Here is a 22548-nt window from a genome sequence, read left to right as displayed (position 1 = left end):
TCAGTTTAGCTAATCAACGTCGCCATGACATCACCTACGAGTGTGATCGGGGATTTATTTTGGACAAGCAGCTTTAGTCTATCTTCATACTGTACTGTCTTTAATGAAACTATGTGGGAGGACCGTCTTCCGTTTGTCTACGAACGAAATGACACTCATCGACCACTGGTCGTCACTAGTTACCACAGCCACAAAGTTATAGACCCCGCCCATTTCTACAATTTATCTTCTTTAAATTGTTGTTTTCATGAATTTTTATAGACATTTTTACTTTGTGGTAACTAGTGTAAACCTCGACCATTTTTTTAAAATCGGTTTAAGGGTCACAGACTAAAGATGGGAACCTAGGTCACTTTTGTCCAAACGAGAAAACACCACAAAGTAGCTACAAGCGTCCTCTTCTCACAGCCTTTGAGCCAAAGAACCACAAGCGCGGCATGCGGGTGGGGTCAGTATTTTACGTTCAGCGTGCTTGGTGCGCCACCTTGTGAAACATTACTGTTAAACCAATGATTTTCAACTTCCTCTACAATTTAAAAATGGCGGCGGTGGTTGTCAAGTAAACGAAAGACGCTTACTGGTGTTTGTAAGATGGCAAAACAATGTAGCTATAATCGGTTTCTATCTTGCCTTTTAAGAGTACATGTGGCCGCAGTATTCAGTTAAACATTTAAGATCTATTTCATTGCTGCAGTTTGAGGTGAAACATTGTCATGGCAGAAATGGAGGATGAAGAGTCAATGCTGGTAAGTGTTGTAGCGTTGCACTGTAGCCAATTTCTGTTTGTACAGTGACATGTTCACCTCAATGTATACAATAAAGCAACACATCACCGTGTAGCCTGTTTAGCTTGTTTAGAATGTCAAGCTGCAGTGTAGCCTACTTCGTTCTTTCAAAGTTCTGAAATTAAAAACGCACAGTTAACCTTATCTGCCAGGCAGGACGTTTATGATGACATGCAAGTGACATTTATCATAAAAACGTGTAAGGTATTTATTTATCTTCTCAGAATAAGGGGCAAAACATTCAGGATAAAGCTCCTAAGTTATTCAGGTTATGAATGGTCTTCATCCGCATATTGGTTACATTGTTGAATAAACACACGACTTCCCATCAGTAACACAGGCCAATTTGGACATGGAGGATATTACGGACAAGTATTGTCATGCTGACCGTTTGCATTCCATAAGAGTTTTTGTTTTTATCAGCACAATGTTGGTTTACAGCCTACTTTGATTCACTCAGGTATTTATTTTCTGAAATGTTTTTGTTGTTTTGATCTCTGCCATAAATTAAGCTATTTTCTATCACAGCTCTACATTTCATGTTTTTGTTCCCAGGCCTTGATCAACTACTATTGCCACGAGAAGTATTTCAATCATGTATTAAATGCTGCAGCTGTGGCACAGAGGAAATTCAGCAATGATCCAATCTTCAGCTTTTTCCATGCCTACAGCACCCTGATGCAAGGTAAATGAGTACCCCATTGCTTAGTTTAAAACAATTAAATAAAGCAGCTACAGGGTGGTCCACAATTATTTGTTGTTTTGGCTCTATACTCCAGCACTCTGGATTTGAAATGATACAACTATGAGGTTAAATTGCAGACTGTCAGCTTTAGTTATAGGGTAATTTCATCCATATCTGGTTAACCGTTTAGAAATTGCAGCATTTTTTGTACATAGCAGCCCCCCCCCCCCCCCCCCCACATCATTTTGGAGTCACTTTTATTGTAAATAAGAAAATAGACTTCCAGTCATTGTGCTAACGCTAGTTAGCATTGTCTCACAAAACTACCCCTAACTTTCTTCATACTGGACACAGAGACATAAAAATGGTATCCATGAATGTATCTGACATCATTGCCAAAATACCGAAGTATCCCTTTAACCTCATAGTCATTGTATCATTTAAAATCCGAAGTGCTGGAGTACAGAGCCAAATCAACAAAAAAATCTGTCACTGTCCAAATACTTTTGGACCTGTATATCTGTTTCATGTAATATCAATCACAGTGTATTGTAATGTTTTTTTAAATTGTATAACTGCCTTAATTTTGGCAGCAGCTAATGTGGGATCCATAATAAATACAAATTATTTATATGTTTCGTTTTAGATCAAATTCAGGAAGCCATCCATGAGTTTGAGATGATTAAAGACAGAAGAGATATGTCCCTCTGTACATTCATGGCTCTTGTTTTCGCTGAAAAGAAAAGGCCAAACCCAGGTAAACCCATATTTGTCTTGATCCATGTTTACGTCTCTTGTGTATTTTTTTGTAGCTGAATCTATACACTTAACTTTTTATGTTGACTTCAGATCGAGATGTCATTCAGGAACTGGATGCCAAGGTGAAAGAGGACCGTAAAAGTGCAACACCTAAGGGTCTCTACTATGCTGGGATGTTCCTCTGGCTTCTGGGACGAAATGACAAAGCAAGGGAATACATAGAGAGGATGATCAAAGTCTCTAATGGTTCCCGAGAAGTGAGTTTGGTTATATGTGTTTCGCTCAAATTGTATCAAATATTTTTTTTATTTTGAAGATGCATTTGCAAAATCTTACGAAGTCTGCAAGTGTCACTGTATACATACCTCAAACAGTTAAATGGATGAAATTATGCCCACTCTAGGGCACTATAGGGTTGCCTAGGGACGGTCTTTGTCAGCACTAGGCTATTTGAGAATTTGTTTTAGGAGCATTTTGAGTGGAATTACTTGAAAACCCGGTAGCGGTCTACTCTGATTTATATTTGTCTACCCTTCTAACATTTGGATTAATGTCTGTTGTTCAGGGGATTATCCTTAAAGGCTGGATAGATCTGACCTCTGGTAAGGATGCATATGCCAAGAAGGCTGGGAAATACTTTGACGAAGGCCTGAAAGAGAAAGCAGATGTTTTCGCTCTGATGGGAAAGGTAAGAAGGCACACAACCCTTGTGTTGCCATGAATAGATTACTTCACTTGCAATGAGAAGAGATGTTAAGATAGTGGAGACATTGTTGAGGTCTTTGTCACGTCTCATATTTCATGTGGCACCTAGTTATTGTGCCTGAATGATAATCCCCCATTGTGCTGGATTCTCTATATCCCACAACCTCACTAGGATGTCAGAGGCTATTATTCACTAACACAATCTGTTTCTCAATTTGTACCATATCTTGAATATTGAATGGACTGTTTTGAAATGCCAAAGCTCTATGTTGCCTTATCTGTGGTAATACAGTGAGACCAATTGTTAGCTTGCTATCTTTTGCTCTTTGTGGAGAGTAATTAGCTTTTGAAACAGATGTACAACATTGCATTTTACTTTCCCTCAACATGTCCATAAATTGTGTGATATTTTATCTGTTTCAGGCACATTACTATGAGTATCGGCATAATTATTCTGGAGCTTTGGAGACAGTCAACCAAGTGATTGTTAGTTTCCCTGGGTTCCTTCCTGCCTTTATCAAGAAGATGAAGCTTCTATTGACCCTGCAGGACTGGGAGCAAACTGTAGATGCAGCACAGAGGTATAGTATCTCATATTAGAGGTGATTTTGCGCTAGAATTTCTGTTTTCTTGTTACTTAAGCTAATGACACTGGAAATAATAGCTGGCTTTAATCTTAGTTTGTAAAGATTTGTTCGGATCAAATAAATACTTTCATTGATGGATTTGGTCAATCAATAGCAGCCATATAAAGAACGAGCCAGTCAGCCTTTGCAAGTGGCCCTTATTGAAGTGCAAATTAAAATGGAGCGTGATGCCTGGAACCAGTGGCATAATGACTGAGCCATTGTTCCTGACTGCTCGCCCGCTGGACCCTGGCCAGAGCCAGGGAATATGAAAAGGCTTTTGAGCTGAAGCGCTAGAGCCACACGTTTCCCACGATGCACTTCTCCAGGTTCTATGAACTGCAGGAAGGAGGATCACTCAGGTGGAGCCCGTTTCTAAGGGGATTAAGCCCAAGGCCAGAGCCACTGGTTTAGCCCTGCTGAGCCATAGCTCTTTGAACAGGAATGGACACATGCAGTGCACAGTCCGGCTCTCTCTTTTTTTCTCATTGTCTAAGTGGGTGTTCTTCCTTAGATTGTATTCTCTCTCCCTTTCCTCCAGCCTTGTCAGGCATATAAGCCATCATGGGAAGAAACGAATACAATACTCTGACAACACCACATTTTCATTAGCATCAAACAAACAGTGCTGATCATTAAAGAGATGTTTCCTGTCCCATTCTAGGCTCTTGCAGAGGGATAAAAACAACCTAGAAGCCCTGAGAATGCTCGCTCTTCACTCCTTATGCAGAGAGGGGGACATCACAGAGGTAATTTCCAAACATTAAGAGTTAAAGGGATGGTTCGGGATTTTGGCAATGAAGTTCTTTATATATTTTCCCAGAGTTAGATGAACTCGCGGATACCATTTTTTATATCTCTGCTTCCAGTATGAAGGAAGTTAGAGGTAGTTTTGCGAGCCACTGCTAACTAGTGTTGCCGCAAAGACTGGAAGTCTTAGGGATCAGCTAGCATGCACTTCAACCTGTTGCCACACAACTACGTGTGAATGGTACATAATGATTCCCATGATGTGTACGTGGTCAAGTGGGATACCCTTTTTACTTTTGGCAGTCACTAAGCCTGCTCTCAAGTCTCGTCAGCAACTTGGACGCCCAAGAGCCTCACAGCCCTGAGCTTTTCTACAGGATGTCCTTGGCTTTCACACGGGTGGTAAGACTCATTTGATTTATTAGTCGAGCGTATTGCATCTTCAGGATGCCCAGCCCACATGGGCTTATAAGACACTGTATTCAGTGTTTAATGCTTTTCGATAAGAAATGTTTTTACATGGAAACTACTGTGACTAGGTTTCACCTCTGAAGAGATCGAGAACCCTTTCACGTCACCTTGTGACATTACAGTCCCTGAACCAGGACAATTGCATGTCTGACATGAGGTATACACAAAGACTTAACTCTGTTGTCATTTGCTAGTGTGGAAGAAATGAGAAAGTGATTCAGCAGACTCACATCATGGTGGACAGAGCCTTCTCCCAAGCCCAAGGGGATTCTGATCTGGCCACAGAGCTGGGCTACCAGTTGGTTCTGCAGGGAAGAATCAAAGAGGCTATGAAGTGGTACAAGACTGCCATGACTCTGGATGAAACAAGTGTCTCGGCTTTGACAGGTGAGACAGGCTTCCCTGATTGTTTAGACATATGCCATAGATCTCAAACTTTATAGCTGTAATGTAGCTATGCATGTAATTCTATACCTACAGTTGAAGTCTGAAGTTTACGTACACTTATGTTGGAGTCATTACAACTCGGTTTTTCAACCACTCTACAAATTTCTTGTTAACAAACTATATTCACTGTATCACAATTCCAGTGGGTCAGAAGTTTACATACACTAAGTTGACTATGCCTTTAAACAGCATGGAAAATTCCCGAAAATCATGTCATGGCTTTAGAAGCTTCTGATAGGCTAATTTACAAGTCTGGTTCATCCTTGGGAGAAATTTCCAAACGCCTGAAGGTACCACGTTCATCTGTACAAACAATAGTACGCAAGTATAAACAGCATGGGTCCACACAGCCGTCATACGGCTCAGGAAGAAGACGCGTTCTGTCTACTAGAGATAAACTTACTTTGGTGTGAAAAGTGCAAATGTATTTTATTTTACCTTTTTTTTAACCTCGTGGTGATCCCTTCATGCGCCAATCCCTTTAGCGGGATCGATTTGACAACATCCAGTGAAATTGCAGAGTGCCAAATTCAAACTACAGAAATATCAATATTCAACATTCACAAAAATATAAGTGTAATACATCAAAATAAAGCTTAACTTCTTGTTAATCCAGCCGCTGTGTCAGATTTCAAAAAGGCTTTACGGCGAAAGCAGACCATGCGATTATCCGAGGACAGCGCCCCGCATACAAACACATGAAAATCATTTTTCAACCAGGCAGGTGCGACACAAAAGTCAGAAATAACGATATAATAAATGCCTTACCTTTTGAAGCTCTTCTTCTTTTTGCAATCCCAAATGTCTCAGTGACACAATGAATGGTCGTTTTGTTCGATAAATTCCTTCTTTATATCCCCAAAATGTCAATTTATTTGGCGCGTTTGATTCAGAAATACATCAGTTCCAACTAGCCCAACATGACTACAAAGTATCTAATAAGTTACCTGTAAACTTGGTCCAAACATTTCAAACAACGTTCCTAATCCAACCTCAGGTATCCTTAAATGTAAATGATCAATAAAATTTAAGACGGGATAATCTGTTTCTAATACTGAAGAAAAATAACACGGAGCGCACTCCTGTTCACGCGCACGAAAATAGTAGGGACCTTCAGAGTGACACATGGAATGAATAGCACTACTTCTTCATTTCTCAAAAGAAAAACATCGACCAATTTCTAAAGACTGTTGACATCTAGTGGAAGCCATAGGAACTGCAACCAGGTTCCTAATAATAAGGGTATCTATTTACCTTTATTTAACTAGGCAAGTCAGGTAAGAAAAAAATCTTATTTTCAATGACAGCCTAGGAACAGTGGGTTAACTGCCTTGTTCAGGGGCAGAACAACAGATTTTCCCCTTGTCAGCTCGGGGATTCGATCTTCGGTTACTAGAACAACAGCAAAGCACCTTGTGAAGATGCTGGAGGAAACGGGTACAAAAGTATCTATATCCACAGTAAAACGAGTCCTATATCGACATAACCTGAAAGGCCGCTCAGCAAGGAAGAAGCCACTGCTCCAAAACCGCCATAAAATGCCAGACTACGGTTTGCAACTGCACATGGGGACAAAGATTGTACTTTTTGGAGAAATATCCTCTGGTCTGATGAAACAAAAATAGAACTGTTTGGCCATAATGACCATCGTTATGTTTGGAGGAAAAATGGGGACGCTTGCAAGCCAAAGAACACCATCCCAACCGTGAAGCACGGGGGTGGCAGCATCATGTTGTGGGGGAGCTTTGCTGCAGGAGGGACTGGTGCACTTCACAAAATAGATGGTGTCATGAGGTAGGGAAATTCTGTGGATATTTTGAAGCAACATCTCAAGACATCAGTCAGGAAGTTAAAGCTTGGTCGCAAATGGGTCTTCCAAATGGACAATGACCCCAAGCATACTTCCAAAGTTGTGGCAAAATGGCTTAAGGACAACAAAGTCAAGGTATTGGAGTGGCCATCACAAAGCCCTGACCTCAATCCTATAGAAAATTTGTGGACAGAACTGAAAAAGCATGTGCGAGCAAGGAGGCCTATAAACCTGACTCAGTTACACCAGCTCTGTCAGGAGGAATGGGCCAAAATTCACCCAACTTATTGTGGGAAGCTTGTGGAAGGCTACCCAAAACATTTGACCCAAGTTAAACAATTTAAAGGCAATGCTACCAAATACTAATTGAGTGTATGTAAACTTCTGACCCACTGGGAATGTGATGAAAGAAATAAAAGCTGAAATAAATCAATCTCTGAACTATTATTCTGACATTTCAAATTCTTAAAATAAAGTGGTGATCCTAACTGACCTAAAACAGGGAATTTTTACTTGGATTAATTGTCAGGAATTGTGAAAAACTGAGTTTACATACGCCTTAGCCAAATACATTTAAACTTCCGACATCAACTGTATATAGAATTTGGTAATGTTTATTCTTCATTATAATATTATAAACCAGCTATAAACAAATAATGAAGTTGTAAATCCTTTAGATGTAGATTGTAAAAACATCTGATCTGTATTTCCAGGTATTATCAGGTGCCAGCTGATCGAGGGAAACTTGGAGGATGCAGAGCAACAGCTGGAGTTTCTCACAGAGATCCAGCAGTCTATCGGGAAATCAGGGGTAAGGCTGATAGAGAGATATTGCTCTGTTCAATCTAGTTCAAAGGCCTTGCCAAAGTAATTATATTTCTAATTCTACTTTTGACATTAATATCTAGTGTTTGGTCATCTAGTGAAGCTTAGCAGCCTTTTGGACAGCTTTTTGTTTAGGTAATGGTAGTTCTTTAGAAATGTGTGGGCTTTCCTGTGTTTGCTAAGCCCTTAACAGTGACATCAGCTTGGATAAGTAACCGCTGCGTAACAGCTGGTCCTGTGGATCTTAAGTATTATAGGGGAGACAGTGGGTACATTCCAAATGGCACCTTATTCCATTTATAGTGCACAATAAAGGCCCATAGGGCTCTGGTCAAAAGTAGTGCACTATATAGGTAATAGGGTGCCATTTGGCATGCTCTGCTGTTCCTTGGTCCTACAAACCATGTTGTGTTAGAGGTGCCCTACTGAGCTGAATACTGTTGTGTGAACCTGTTGACACCCTTGGCTTGCTCTTTCCTCTCTGTCAGGAGCTGCTGTACCTGCGCGCCATGCTGGCTGTGAAGAAACGCAGGTCACAGGATGAGGTCACCAACCTGCTGAATGATGCCGTGGACACCCACTTCTCTACACTGCAGGGCCTGCCGCTGGGGGTAGACTACTTTGAGAAGCTCAACCCTGACTTCCTGCTGGAGATCGTCAAGGAGTACATAGCACTCTGTCCTGCTAAGGTCAGTCTGGAGAGACATGTCTATGGATACATTTGTTCAATACATATTTTAAGGTTTTACTATAGGGGACTATAGATAAGGAGAGGAGAGAAAGGTGGAAAGATCGACTTGGGGTTTGAACCCCGGTCTCCGGTGGGGGTGGGGGGAGGGGGGGCTTTGCAAATCTACAGATGCATTTATAGAGATTACTGTCAGTAATCTCAGACACCACATTTACTGGGATTAACAAACAATACAAAGACGTTGTCACAGGTCGTAAATAGATTTTTAGCCCCCGTCGTGTCATTCATTGTGGTCTTGATCGTAGAGATAACCATCGGTATCACGTGTGTGTTAGCCTCCAGCCCAGGGCCAGCCTCCTGCCCCTCAGCTCCAACACTGTGCCTCTGTGTTGGACACTGTGGTCAAGATAGTACCTGGACTCCTACAAGGTGTCTTCCTATTGGCCAAAGTTAGGTTTCAGTCAGGTGAGTTTCAACTGAATTGCATGTGACAAAATTCTGCTCTGTTTTCATGCCAAGTTGTTCTCAACATGGATGACAACAATTAATGGGTTTATGGCAATGCTGATGTCCTTTAGGTGACATTGACTCTGCTCAGAGCAGCCTCCAACACTGCCTGGACCAGTGTCCCTCTCATGCTGAGGCCCACCTGCTCATGGCACAGATCCACCTCTTACAAGGCAACTACAAGCTCTCCTCCCAGTCTCTGGAGCTTTGCCTCAGTCACAACTTTGCGGTAAGAAAAGCATTCCAGATGAACGTGATATTAGATCAAACAGAACTGTTATGGGAACATCCATCCTCTAATAACTCTGTATGCTGCTCCCTGCCAGGTCCGAGAGCACCCTGTGTATCACCTTATAAAGGCCCAGGCCCAGAAGAAGATGGGAGAGCTCCAAGAGGCCATCCAGACTCTGCAGATGGCCATGATCCTGCCGGGGGTCCGCAGGGCCGGTGCCTCAGCCAAATCCAAGAACAAGAAGGTGGAGCTGAGCTCTGCTGACTGTGTGTCCGTGTTCCTTGAACTCGCCGAGGCCCTCTGGCTCAACGGAGAACAGGTAAGGGACCATGGAGAGAACAAGCTCAACAACAGAGAGTATTATTCAATATATCTTGAGTTATGCCCACCTTTCAAGGAACTGTGTACTTTCCAGGAACTCATGAAATGCAGATTCTCCATATTTTATTGTTCTTACATTCCCGGTAGAGTTTGTCCATTCTCTTCTGTCTCAGTCATGTCGTTGCCCAGTGTTGAACAGTGAAGTCTGATTCACGAACGTGGGTTTGACGTTTCAGCACGAAGCCGCCAAAGTGATGCAAGACGCCATCAACGAGTTCTCGGGCACTCCTGAGGAGCTGCGTGTCACCATCGCCAATGCTGACCTGGCTCTGCTGCGTGGGGACACCGAGCTTGCGCTGAGCATGCTCAGAAACATCACCCCTGAGCAGCCCTACTATATCCAGGCCAAGGAGAAGATGGCCGACATATATCTGAATCACAGGAAAGAGAAGCGCCTTTATGCCAGTTGTTACAGGTGAGGAACAACACGGCATTATGAAAAAGGCTATAGTCTGACGGTTAGGCACACAAACTGTTCACTAATGGTGTTTGACATGTAGCTTAGGGTAACAAATAGTTTGTTATTTCTTGAAACCACGTCTCTTATTCAGTGTACTAACCACATCCCCCATTGCTGTGTCAGCCCACCCACCCATGTCATAGCAGCAGTCAGTCCATAACAGTATGCAGGCCACAAGTTCACAGCAAAACAAGTGTAAATGTTCAACTTTATCCACTCATGCAGCAAGGCTGTAATGTGCAAAGCCGCCTGCAGTGTCTAAAAGTGAGCCGAAGGCCCATCACCTCATCTCTGATACTATACTTGTGTTGACAGAATTTTCCACACAGAGACACCGCTGGGAAGCCATTAAGGATGAGTGAACCTCAGAGCAGAGTAGACCCATGTCTGTATAATGTGATTGAATCTTATTCGAGACATTCTAGATATTCTATGTGATATTTTTTTCTGTCTTTCCTCAGAGAATTAGTAGAGAAGCTGCCCAGTCCTCATACATATATTTTACTTGGGGATGCTTATGTGAATATCCAAGAGGTAGGTATGAAATTGAATATCGATTAATCTCGTTGTTGCCCAAAACGAGGCAATGCAAGGCTTGCAAGGTTTTGGGGTCTTTTACAGTAGTGTGTTCATAGGAAGTAGTATTATGCAGTGTTTTATTAATTCATGCATATATTTATAAAGAGTAAACATCTGTGCATTGTGCTTATATCTTCCTTCATGACTCCCTCACTGTGGAATGTTGAATCGTCACAGTTAATGTTCGGTACAGCTAAATGTCACTAAGTCAAGTCTGTTTATCCGCAGCCAGAGAAGGCCATTGACATCTACGAACAGGCTCTGAAGAAAAACCCCAAAGATGGAGCTCTGGCCAGCAAGATTGGGAAAGCTCTCGTCAAGACTCACAATTACGTCAAGGTCTGTATACTAACTGGGGAGCTACACTGAGGCTTCGGGAAAACAGTAGCTGCTACACTGGATGTGTACATTTTTGCCGCGCAAGCACGTAAAATTATTACAAATAAAACCAGAGCGTAATTTTACGCTAAGTAATGCAATCCTCTCACAGCTGCACTCCTTATGCCCAGGTTTCTTTGAAATAAATTGGAGTGTCTTACATGCTGACCACACCGCCCGCATCGCCTGCGTTGCAAAATAAATGTACACATACATGTTCTTCAATCATTGGACCTACACTGCTCGGACGCGTCTGGGTAGCCAGGCGCTAAAATAGAACTTGGTTCTATTTGTGACGCTTGATGCGCTGCAAGTCCCGCCTCTCCCATCTCCTCATTTGTTTTTAGGAGCATATACCCACGTTGGTGATTGAAAGATGAACTGAGATCCACACTCCAGTCCAGTTGGTAGTGGTAATGCATCTTAAAGTTGGTTGCCAACCACCATATAAAGTCCAAAGAAGAAGAAGAAGCCTGAAGGAGGAGAGATTACTAGAAACAAACTCAGTTTACCATTTTTTTTCAGTGGATTAATTGTCAGAGTAGAGGACCATGTGCATTTCAGGTAAAATAACAATGCAATGTTTATATCCCAGGACAAATTAGCTAGCAACAGCAAGCTAGCTAGCTAAATTTCCATAAATGTTTAATGCTTTTCGACCTGTCCCCAAATTAATATACTTGGTTTCGTTTTGATATTTCAACCTACGTGTCCTGATCACGTCTAGTGAGGGTGGGAAAAAAATCTACCTGAGCGCAATGACGCACTCACTCGAGTGGTGTGGTCATCATGTTAGGCTCTGCAAAAGTTACGTGTCCAGTGTAGCAGGCCTGTAAGAAAGAAAAAAAACATTCAAAGATCAATCTATAGTAGTCAATAGCTGTATGATTCACCGCTGTTATTCACAGGCAATCAATTACTATGAAGCTGCTCTGAAGACTGAGCAGCAGAACTTCCTGCGATATGACCTGGCTGAACTGCTTATGAAGATGAGACAGTATGAGAGGTGTGAGAAAGTTTTACAAGAGGCTCTCGCCCATGACCCAGGTAAGCTGGACATCATTGCTACAATTTTGAACATTTTGTATGGTAAATTCTGTTTTGTTGCTGGTCATAAATTACAATGATAATACATAGTTACTTGTATAGCGCTGTTCCGACTTCTCACTCGTCGCTTTGTGTTGTTTTGTCTAGTAAATGAGCTGCCGTTGCTAACCGATGATTGTCGCTATCTGGTCCTGTTGGCCAAGATCCAAGGCAAGGTTGACAAAAACGAGGATGCTTTACTTTCCTTGCAACGAGTAAGTATTCTGATATTGTAAAAGCCATTATGCTAAGCAATGAGAGAAATTGAAATAACTGAAATATATTATTATGATCATTTCTAAGATTGAAAATCTGTCTCCTCTAAAATACATGCATAATTCACAACATTGCTATTTCTTAGCTATGCTCTGGACCCAGACTTGTGTTTTCTTTTAGGCCCGGGATGTGCAGGCCAAGGTGTTGAAGCGGGTGCAGTTGGAGCAGCCAGACGCTGTCTCCATGCAGAAGCAGCTCGCTGCAGAGATCTGTGGCGAGATCGCTAAACACTACACGAGTCTTAAAGGCTATGAGAGAGCAGTGAAATTCTACAAAGAAGCTCTTGTCTATTGTGAGAGTGATGGCAAGGTCGGTGCAGCTGAATCAAGCCTTCAGTGTGTGCTCCCTGCAGCTGTATTTGTGAATCCCCAGCATCCCTTTCTTTATATGCAGTTTTTGTATTTACTAATTTGCATATTACAGTAGTTTATCATGTTTATAATCACTAAATGTTTATAATTACATTCAAATCAATTTTTATGAATGTGTAAAGGTATGTTTAATGCCAGCAAGGCATACTGCAGCAATTGCTCATAGGAAATGGTATTATAATTATGATGTTAGAAGGTAATTGGTTAACAAAGTTGAATTGAATTGAATGCTTTCATTGTTACCAGGTGATGCTGGAGCTGGCGCGGTTGTACCTCACTCTAGATGATGTGGATGGCTGCCAACAGCAATGCAGTGTCCTTCTGAAGAGTGACCAGGTCAATGAAGATGCAACACTGGTTAGTTCTATGTATATGCCATGTCTGTCAAGTCCCAAAGGCAAATCCTATTGTCAAACTTGATTGTTTTACGAACTTCTCGGTTTCCTCGTAGATGATGGCTGACCTGATGTTCAGGAAGCAGGACTATGAGCAAGCCGTCTTCCACTTTCAGCAGCTACTGGAGCGCAAACCAGGTGTGACAGGGCTCTGTTTCTCTTAGGTCTGAATACACAACTTCCCCCCCTGAAATAGAATTTAAATGGAGATTTGTAAAGCTTGAAAAGGAAGTGTAAGAACCTCAATGTAAATATGCACTGCTGATTTGACCTCCCCTGGAAGGGAAGTAATGTCTTTCCCATATGTTCCTGCCAGACAACTACCCAACACTGTCACGTCTAATCGACCTGCTGAGGAGAGCTGGGAAGTTAGAGGAAGTTCCCAGGTTTCTGGAGATGGCTGAAAAACATTCCTCCAGGGCCAAGTTTGACCCTGGGTTTAACTACTGCAAAGGACTTTACCTGTGGTAAGTGCATTAGTCAAAAGTATCTTTAGCTAGAATGATTATGGTGTCTTTTTAATAATTGAGTTGTATTTGGTGCCCAGGTACACAGGTGAACCCAATGATGGGTTGCGACACTTCAACAAGGCACGGAAAGACAACGACTGGGGTCAGAATGCTGTGTACAACATGATTGAGATCTGTCTTAACCCAGACAATGACACTATGGGAGGAGAAGTCTTTGAGAACCTAGATGGTGACATGGGGTGAGTTACATGTGCAGTAATTTGTCATTTTTATTAGGATCCCCATTATTAGCTAACTCCGTAACGCTAGCTAATCTTCCTGGGGTCCAACACCAATTAACAAGACATTACAAATAACCACAAATCAAGGCTTCATAAACATTCAACAAGTAGACAATAGAGACAATATCTGACAGGAAACACATTTAACATTCAGTTTTCTATTTCCTGTCCAGTCATATGGTCTATCGCATTTCACCTTTCTTGGAGGTGGATTTACTTTTTGCCTGAGAAACATGGAATTCCATTCAGCTATGTATTTCAATGAACAGCTGAATATTAGCCGTGGGGATGTTTTTTTTAATGCTTACAGTGACTGAGTGTACAAAACATTAGGAACACCTGCTATTTCCATGACTGACCATAGACTGACCAGGTGAATCCCGGTGAAAGCTGTGATCCCTTATTGATGTCACTTGTTAAATCTTCACTTCAATCAGTGTAGATGAACAGTTTCCTGCATGTATCAAGAATGGTCCACCACCCAAAGGACATCCAGCCAACTTGACACAACTGTGGGAAGCATTGGAGTCAACATAGGCCAGCATCTCTGTGGAACGCTTTTGACACCTTGTAGAGTCCACGCCCTGACAAATTGAGGCTGTTCTGAGGGCAAAGGGGGGGAAGGGTGCAACTCAATATTAGGAAGGTGTTCTTAATGTGTTGTACACTCAGTGTATATCTTAGCTAAAACACAAATCCTTATGTCCATGTTATACCTGCTCATTTATCTGGCTGTTATTGATGTAAATGCACTTCCTTTTCCATTTTCATCTATGCTCAGGAACTCTACTGAGAAGCAGGAGTCAGAGCAGCTCGCCGTGAGGACAGCAGAGAAGCTCCTGAATGAGTTAAAGCCCCAGACAGCCGGTGGACACGTCCAACTGCGGATCCTAGAGAACTACTGCTTTCTGGCCACCAAGCAGAAAGCCAATGTCGAGAAAGCCCTGAATGTTTTCACAGAGATTGCAAACAATGAGGTAAGTCAACTCCAGATGGTGTACATAAGTGTGCACACACACACACACACACCCTTAGCAAATCTAACATCACTACGCGGGTGCATTATCTTAGGCTTTCTCTTTGCTTTACACTTTCTTGATGCTGACTTTAGAGGTTTCCTTAACAGCTTATTTATTGAGTAACTTACTATGTCTTTAACATAGTAAGATAACTTGTGTAAGATAATATCCTGTTGTGCAAATTGAACCTTCCTTGCTGACAAGGAAACCTTTGTTTGCATTTTTGGATACTCTTGTCTACTTCATAGAAATAGAGGGAAATGTTAGACCTGATTCACTGTAAAACGACACCAAACTAACCAGAGCTCTCTGTTTTAACTTAGAAGGACCATGTGCCTGCACTGCTAGCCATGGCGACAGCCTACATGATTCTCAAACAAACCCCTCGAGCCAGGAACCAGCTCAAACGTGTAGCTAAGATGAACTGGAGCATTGTTGACGCTGACGAGTTTGAGAAGAGCTGGCTGCTCCTGGCCGACATCTACATCCAGTCAGGGAAATATGACATGGCCGGGGACCTCTTGAAGAGATGCCTTCGCCATAATAAGGTCAATGCATACCCTTGATCGAAAATGTATCCGGAATGAGTTTGAGTCACTCACGGTAACAGTCATTGTTTATTTTCACAGTCATGCTGTAAAGCTTATGAGTACATGGGCTACATTATGGAGAAGGAGCAGGCATTCCGGGATGCAGCGCTGAACTATGAAATGGCTTGGAAATATGGAAATCAAACGAACCCCACGATAGGTATGTTTAAGGACATCTTGTACATGCTGGCATTAGATCTCTTTTAATCATGTAAATATACAACAGTCCATGAATAGTAGTATGTGTTTGTCCCAGGATACAAGCTTGCATTCAACTACCTGAAAGCAAAGAGGCATGTTGATGCCATAGATGTCTGTCATAAGGTAAGTTGAAATCGTAGCTTCACATGTTATTTATGTTGAAATAAGTGTGTCAAAAAAAAAAAGATTTTGTTTACGTGTTGTCATTGAATAACATCATATGCATAAACTAAATATTCATGTTTTGTTTAGGTTTTGGATGCTCACCCCAATTATCCAAAGATGAGGAAGGACATCTTGGACAAAGCTCGGGCAGCTTTGCGGTCTTAACATAAATGTTTTAGTGAGAGAGAGTGCAGTGTGTGGGTGTATTATTGCTCAATCTTTTTTGATGTGTTTTGTTAACAAGCATTATTACTTAGGTAAGTATTTGGATGGAATTATAAATGGAATTTTGGAGGGATGAGAGACAGTGCTTTTTATAAACGTGGTTACAATACAAAACACATTGTTGTAGAGTTATTATGTTTTTCTTACAATACAATGAAAACAGTGACTCTGTTTCAACACTCTCTAAAGAAAGACATATTGCTTTGCAATAAATGTCACAGAGTTCAATCTTAATCTTAAATCAATCTTAATTGTACACCTTATTAACATGTCATTATATAGGAGAGCAGACATGGCGGTGTCCCAAATGTTCATGGTCTAAAGTAGTTCACTACATAGGGAATAGGGTGCCATTTGGGACACACCCGGTCAGTGATTTCCAGGTTAAGAATGAATATGAACATCCAACTCAGTGCCACATAGACTCGATCTAGATATGGTAACATCCACACCGTTTTTATTTATATATATTTATTGATATACATACATGGTTGTTACTTTTTAATGAAGGTTAATGCCACTCTGGGAGTTGCCAACTTGACAGCACACTCCCATAAGGAGGTTGAGGCTACTATTAAATGTTGACATCAAGTCACACACCCAAAAGTCTTGTACCAGTCCATAATTTGACATTCAAATGTATTTCTTTCCAAAAGTATTTGCACTGTTATCTATTAAGTTTAGGTTATAAAAACGGCAAGTAGCCTACATTATGCCTACAATTACCAGTGTAAGGACATAATATTGAAACGTTCACACACTAATGGAAATTGTATGCATTGACTATGTTTAGTAAAGCATTGATATTAAGAATCTAGAATTAATATATTTTTTTAAATCCCTCATCAACATCTACACACCCCATAATGAAAAAGCGAAAACCGGTTTAAAGAAATGTTTGCAAATGTATTGAAAATAAAAACAGAAATATCTTATTTACATATATATATTCAGCCCCTTTGCTATGAGACTCGAAATTGAGCTCAGGTGCATCCTGTTTCCATTGATCGTCCTTGAGATGTTTCTACAACTTGATTGGAGTCCAGCTGTGGTAAATTCAATTGATGGGACATGATTTGGAAAGTCACACCTTTCTATATAAGGTCCCACAGTTGACAGTGCATGTCAGAGCAAAATCCAATCCATGAGGTCGAAGGAATTGTCCATAGAGCTCAGAGACAGGATTGTATCGAGGCACAGATCTGTGGAAGGGTACAAAAACATTTCTGCAGCATTGAAGGGCCCCAAGAACACAGTGGCCTCCATCATTCTTTAATGGAAGAAGTTTGGAACCACCAAGACTTCCTAGAGCTGGCTGCCTGGCCAAACTGAGCAATCAGGGGAGAAGGGGGAGAAGGGCCTTCGTCGGGAATTGACTAACAACCCGATGGTCACTCTGACAGAGTTCCTATGTGGAGATGGGAGAACCTTCCAGAAGGACAACCATCTCTGCAGCACTCCAACAATCAGGCCTTTATAGTAGAGTGGCCAGACGGAAGCCACTCCTCAGTAAAAGGCACATGACAGCCCACTTCGAGTTTGCCAAAACTCCAAGAAACAAGATTCTCTGGTCTGATGAAACCAAGATTGAACTCTTTGGCCTGAATGCCAAGTCTGGAGGAAACCTGGCACAATCCCTACGGTGAAGCATGGTGGTGGCAGCATCATGCTGTGTGGATGTATTTCAGCAGCAGGGACTGGGAGACAAGTCAGGATCAAGGGAAAGATGAACGGAGCAAAGTACAGAGAGATCCTTGATGACAACCTGCTCAGGATCTCAGACTGGGACAACGGTTCACCTTCCAACAGGACAACGACCCTAAGCACACAGCCAAGACAATTCAGGAGTGGCTTCGGGACAAGTCTCTGAATGTCCTTCAGTGGCCCAGCCAGAGCCTGGACTTGAACTGGATTGAATATCTCTGGAGAGACCTGAAAATAGCTGTGCAGCTACGCTCCCCATCCAACCTGAGAGCTTGAGAGGATTTGTAGAGAAGAATGGGAGAAGTGTCATACCCAAGACGTCTCGAGGCTGTAATCGCTGCCAAAGGTGCTTCAACAAAGTACTGAGTAAAGGGTCTGAATACATATTGAAATTTGATATTTCCGTTTTTTATTTTTAAACCTGTTTTTGCTTTGACATCGGGTACTGTGTGTAGATTGATGAGGGGGAAAATATATATTTGATCAATTTTAGAATATGGCTGTAACAAAATGTGGAAAAAGTCAAAGGGTCTGAATACTTTCCGAATGCACTGAGACTCGCCTATTATTCGCATAAGCTATTCGCCTATTTCAAATATAATATATAATAGAGACGGACTACTCCTGCATATGAAAAAGTCACTTCCACAACTCGGTGAGATTTGTGATCTGTAGGCTAAGTACCAAGAAGGACAGGAGAACAGTCGCGGTGAATTGTGTCCCTCGTTGAACCTACTTGACAAGACTCCTACTGCGCACCGGAGTATTCCTCCTCCGAATGTCTACGGTGTCCACGTCTTATCTTTACCACCTCAAGCATCGAACACTTTACGAACACCATCTGCCAGGGGTGACTTGGCAAACAGGAATATGTTGGGATATGTCTCAGAGGGTCCAACATGTTCGGTGAGTGGCAGATGTTCAGTCATTCCTTTTCTTAAGCCTTGAGATAAATTCAAGGTTGGACTTTGATTCTAGTGTAAACCGTAACATTAAACGTATTTGCCTGTCGTGTAATGCTCTTTACCATCTGAGGAGTTCTATAGCTTTCTTATGCTAACCTACTGTATGATACTTTGTAACAGATGCGCTTGAGCGCTTTTGCTTGAATATTTGGCAATTCTGATAAACAGTTCGAGTTGTAATTGTATTATGCCTACTATAATTCAACACTTGTACATAATCTAACATAGCTCATGCCCGATGTTGATCTGTTTAAACAAACCAAAAAATTGTCCTCACTTATTTCTGCAGTGTAGGTTATAGGTTAACCCGTATTCTGTAAGCGACCCATTATTCTTCTAGCCTGATTGGATGTAGAGAGGTATAGGTTTACGTTCCTCCGATATTTGTAACCCAGCAACAGTCTCAATGAATGGCTGAACAAATCCATGATTTTAAGAATTGATACCATTATTAGATCAGACATATCCCGCGGTGTAGACTATTTCCAATATTGCATGAGACTAAGTTACTCTGCAAGATGACACTTTTTACATTGTATTTAACCAAACGGGGCACAGCGAGTTATAGCTTTGTAGCTGAAGTAAATCAAAGTGACTTTTGCAGCTGACACAAATAGACTCAGACTTCATGCGCCAAATGACAAATTCATCATTTTTAAGCCACTGTTTTGCAATGTTTCACTAATGTAACAAATGGCATGACTTTAGAGCTTTTACAAAGGGAGATCCGCTCTACGCAGGCGTGCCAAATATAAGGGTCCCACCCTCTACCTGAAAAGAGCTCACCTGGATCCAACGAGACGGAAGTAGTGTGCAAATATTGAGAAACGCTGCACAACTGTATTCTTTTTGGGCAACACTTACTCTGGAATTTCACGTTATTTCGCAGATGATTTTCATTTAGCCATATGCTCGACATAACTTGATGGACTTTTAAATCAATAATTTGGAGTCCATTTCCCATCCTTTTTATGTAACGTCCCGGTAAGTCATATCATTTTCCCGAAAAGAATGTGAAAATGCGGGGACTATGACAATTTTTATAGTAGCCTGGTCTATCCTGTCATTTATTAGACTGCTGTATAGTAGAACGTTTTCCAACTATTTTCATGGGCAGTAGGTTGTTTTAGAAAAACAATCACATATCTTGTTACATTCCTGCTTGTATATGGTCATAATCCAAAGTGGCATAGCATGTAACACTTCAGTCTGTTCTCAGCTTTTGAAGAAATACTTGTTTTCCATTCATGTGAGACTGAGTTTTGTGATCCTGCTTTTTACCTCTGTTAATTTGTCACCTTTTTCTTTCTTTTTAAGGTTACCTCCTCTGGTGGTGCAACTGACTGGTAGGTGAAGTTCTGTCTCAAAGCTATCTACCCCACACATCTCCAGAAGAATGAGTGGTCTCCGCAGAGTTCTCAGAAGGCGACTACACCCCTTAAAACTGGTGATCGTGGCCCTTATTTTTGTCACATTTCTCTTCCTAATACAACGTGAGGTAGTAAGCAAAGGTCCCTCCCTAGAAGAGCCCTGGCTGAAGGAGATGGCTGTCAAACGGGATTCCGTGCTGGGCATGGTGATGGGGGCCGTCAATAATTTTAGGGACGCGATGCCAAAGATGCAGATCAAAGCCCCAGTGCGTCAGCAGGACAATGCAGGGAACTTCTCCTGTTTGCCAGGGACCTACACGGCTGCTGAGCTGAGGCCAGCCCTGGAGCGTCCACCTCAGGACCCCAACAGCCCCGGGGCCTCTGGGAAGCCCTTTCACACAGATAAACTGAGCCCTGCTGAACAGAAGGAGAAGGACCGGGGAGAGGAGAAACACTGCTTTAACCTGTACGCCAGCGACCGCATTTCTCTCAGCCGTGACCTGGGTCCTGACACCAGACCACCAGAGTATGTTATCTCTCCATAATTGACTGGCCATTTTTGTGCTCTTATGGTAGCCATCACAGTTGTTTCCATATCCGTGCTTTAAATTCTGTGGTGGAAAAAGTACCTAATTGTCATACTTGAGTTAAAGTAAAGATATCTTAATAGAAAATGACTCAAGTCACCAAGTAAAATACTACTTGACTAAAAGTATCTGGATGTATGCATGTACAGTTGAAGTCGGAAGTTTACATACACCTTAACCAAATACATTTAAACTTAGTTTTTCACAATTCCTGACATTTTAATCTGAGTAAAAATGTCCTGTCTTAGGTCAGTTAGGTTCACCACTTTATTTTAGGAATGTGAAATGTCAGAATAATGGTAGTGATTTTATTTCTTTCATCACTTTCCCAGTGGGTCAGAAGTTTACATCCTCAATTAGTATTTGGTAGCATTGCCTTTAAATTGTTTAACTTGGGTCAAATGTTTCGGGTAGCCTTCCACAAGCTTCCCACAATAAGTTGGGGGAATTTTGGCCCATTCCTCCTGGCAGAGCTGGCCTCCTTGCTCATACATGCTTTTTCAGTTCTGCCCACAAAATGATTGAGGTCAGGGCTTTGTGATGGCCACTCCAATACCTTGACTTTGTTGTCCTTAAGCCAATTTGCCACAACTTTGGAAGTATGCTTGGGGTCATTGTCCATTTGGAAGACCCATATTTGACCAAGCTTTAACTTCCTGACTGATGTCTTGATGTTGCTTCAATATATCCACATCATTTTCCTTCCTCATGATGCCATCGATTTTTGTGGAGCGCACCAGTCCCTCCTGCAGCAGGGACAATCCATCCACAACATGATGCTGCCACTCCCATGCTTCACGGTTGGAATGGCGTTCTTCAGCTTGCAAGCATCCCCCTTTTTCCTCCAAACATAACGATGATCATTATGGCCAAACAGTTATATTTCGGTTTCATCAGACCAGAGGACATTTCTCCAAAAAGTTAGATCTTTGTCCCCATGTGCAGTTGCAAACCGTAGTCTGTCTTTTTTGGAGCAGTGGCTTCTTCCTTGCTGAGCGGCCTTTCAGGTTACGTTGATATAGGACTAATTTTTACTGTGGATATAGATACTGTACCTGTTTCCTCCAGCATCTTCACAAGGTCCTTTGCTGTTGTTCTGGGATTGATTTGCACTTTTCGCACCTAAGTACGTTCATCTCTAGGAGACAGAACACGTCTCCTTCCTAAGCGGTATGACGGCTGCGTGGTCCCATGGTGTTTATACTTGCGTATTATTGTTTGTACAGATGAACGTGGTACCTTCAGGCGTTTGGAAATTGCTCCCTAGGATGAACCAGACTTGTGGAGGTCTACAACTCTTTTTCTGAGGTCTTGGCTGATTTCTTTTGATTTTCCCATGATGTCAAGCAAAGAGGCACTGAGTTTGAAGGTCGGCCTTAATACATCTACAGGTACACCTCCAATTGACTCAAATGATGTCAATTAGCCTATCAGAAGCTTCTAAAGCCATGACATCATTTTCTGGATTTTTCAAAGCTGTTTAAAGGAACAGTCAACTTAGTGTATGTAAACTTCTAACCCACAGGAATTGTGATGCAGTGAATTATAAGTTGTATATAAATTATAAGAATTACAATTATTGGAAAAATTACTTGTCATGCACAAAGTAGATGTCCTAACCGACTTGCCAAAATTATAGTTTGTTAACAAGAAATTTGTGGAGTGTTTGAAAAATGAGTTTTAATGACTCCAACCTAAGTGTATGAGAGAATCCATCAAATTCCTTATATTTAGCAAACCAGCCGACACAAA

General features: G+C 41.7%; 2 protein-coding genes across 3 annotated transcripts in view; both read left to right on the top strand.

Annotated features, from left to right (window-relative positions):
* Nucleotides 1-523: 523 nt before the first annotated feature.
* Nucleotides 524-16286, top strand: ttc21b (tetratricopeptide repeat domain 21B). The gene is made up of 29 exons (XM_029703279.1): nucleotides 524-746; nucleotides 1341-1470; nucleotides 2117-2227; nucleotides 2320-2486; nucleotides 2795-2917; nucleotides 3358-3515; nucleotides 4225-4309; nucleotides 4614-4712; nucleotides 4976-5168; nucleotides 7752-7849; nucleotides 8352-8552; nucleotides 8890-9019; nucleotides 9133-9290; nucleotides 9388-9612; nucleotides 9851-10089; nucleotides 10596-10668; nucleotides 10942-11052; nucleotides 12000-12138; nucleotides 12286-12392; nucleotides 12574-12762; nucleotides 13071-13181; nucleotides 13276-13357; nucleotides 13536-13686; nucleotides 13767-13928; nucleotides 14752-14947; nucleotides 15313-15537; nucleotides 15619-15739; nucleotides 15836-15903; nucleotides 16033-16286. The coding sequence occupies exons 1-29, from the start codon at nucleotides 714-716 to the stop codon at nucleotides 16108-16110; spliced, it is 3963 nt and encodes a 1320-aa protein (XP_029559139.1). The 5' UTR covers nucleotides 524-713; the 3' UTR covers nucleotides 16111-16286.
* Nucleotides 16287-18587: 2301 nt separating this feature from the next.
* galnt3 (UDP-N-acetyl-alpha-D-galactosamine:polypeptide N-acetylgalactosaminyltransferase 3 (GalNAc-T3)) overlaps nucleotides 18588-22548 on the top strand; it is a 14304-nt gene continuing 10343 nt past the window's right edge. Inside the window, exons 1-2 of one of the 2 annotated variants that reach the window (XM_029703271.1) lie at nucleotides 18588-18780; nucleotides 20157-20735. In XM_029703271.1, coding sequence (XP_029559131.1) covers nucleotides 20236-20735 — 500 coding nt within the window. In that variant the 5' untranslated portion in view covers nucleotides 18588-18780; nucleotides 20157-20235. Of the gene's footprint in view, nucleotides 18781-19631; nucleotides 19824-20156; nucleotides 20736-22548 lie in introns of those variants that run through there. The other variant, XM_029703270.1, reaches the window with a different exon arrangement.

This window comes from Salmo trutta, chromosome 20 (genome assembly GCF_901001165.1).
Source record: "Salmo trutta chromosome 20, fSalTru1.1, whole genome shotgun sequence".
Classification (NCBI taxonomy): domain Eukaryota; kingdom Metazoa; phylum Chordata; class Actinopteri; order Salmoniformes; family Salmonidae; genus Salmo; species Salmo trutta.
This window is presented reverse-complemented; position numbering and strand designations above follow the sequence as displayed.

What these genes read in the sequence shown, in the direction of transcription:
- ttc21b (XM_029703279.1), top strand. Translation starts at nt 714, where the DNA reads ATGGCAGAAATGGAGGATGAAGAGTCAATGCTG. An exon ending in TCTCTAATGGTTCCCGAGAA is followed by an intron (nt 2,487 to 2,794) that starts GTGAGTTTGGTT and finishes TCTGTTGTTCAG; the next exon opens with GGGATTATCCTTAAAGGCTG. An exon ending in TCTGGCTCAACGGAGAACAG is followed by an intron (nt 9,613 to 9,850) that starts GTAAGGGACCAT and finishes TTGACGTTTCAG; the next exon opens with CACGAAGCCGCCAAAGTGAT.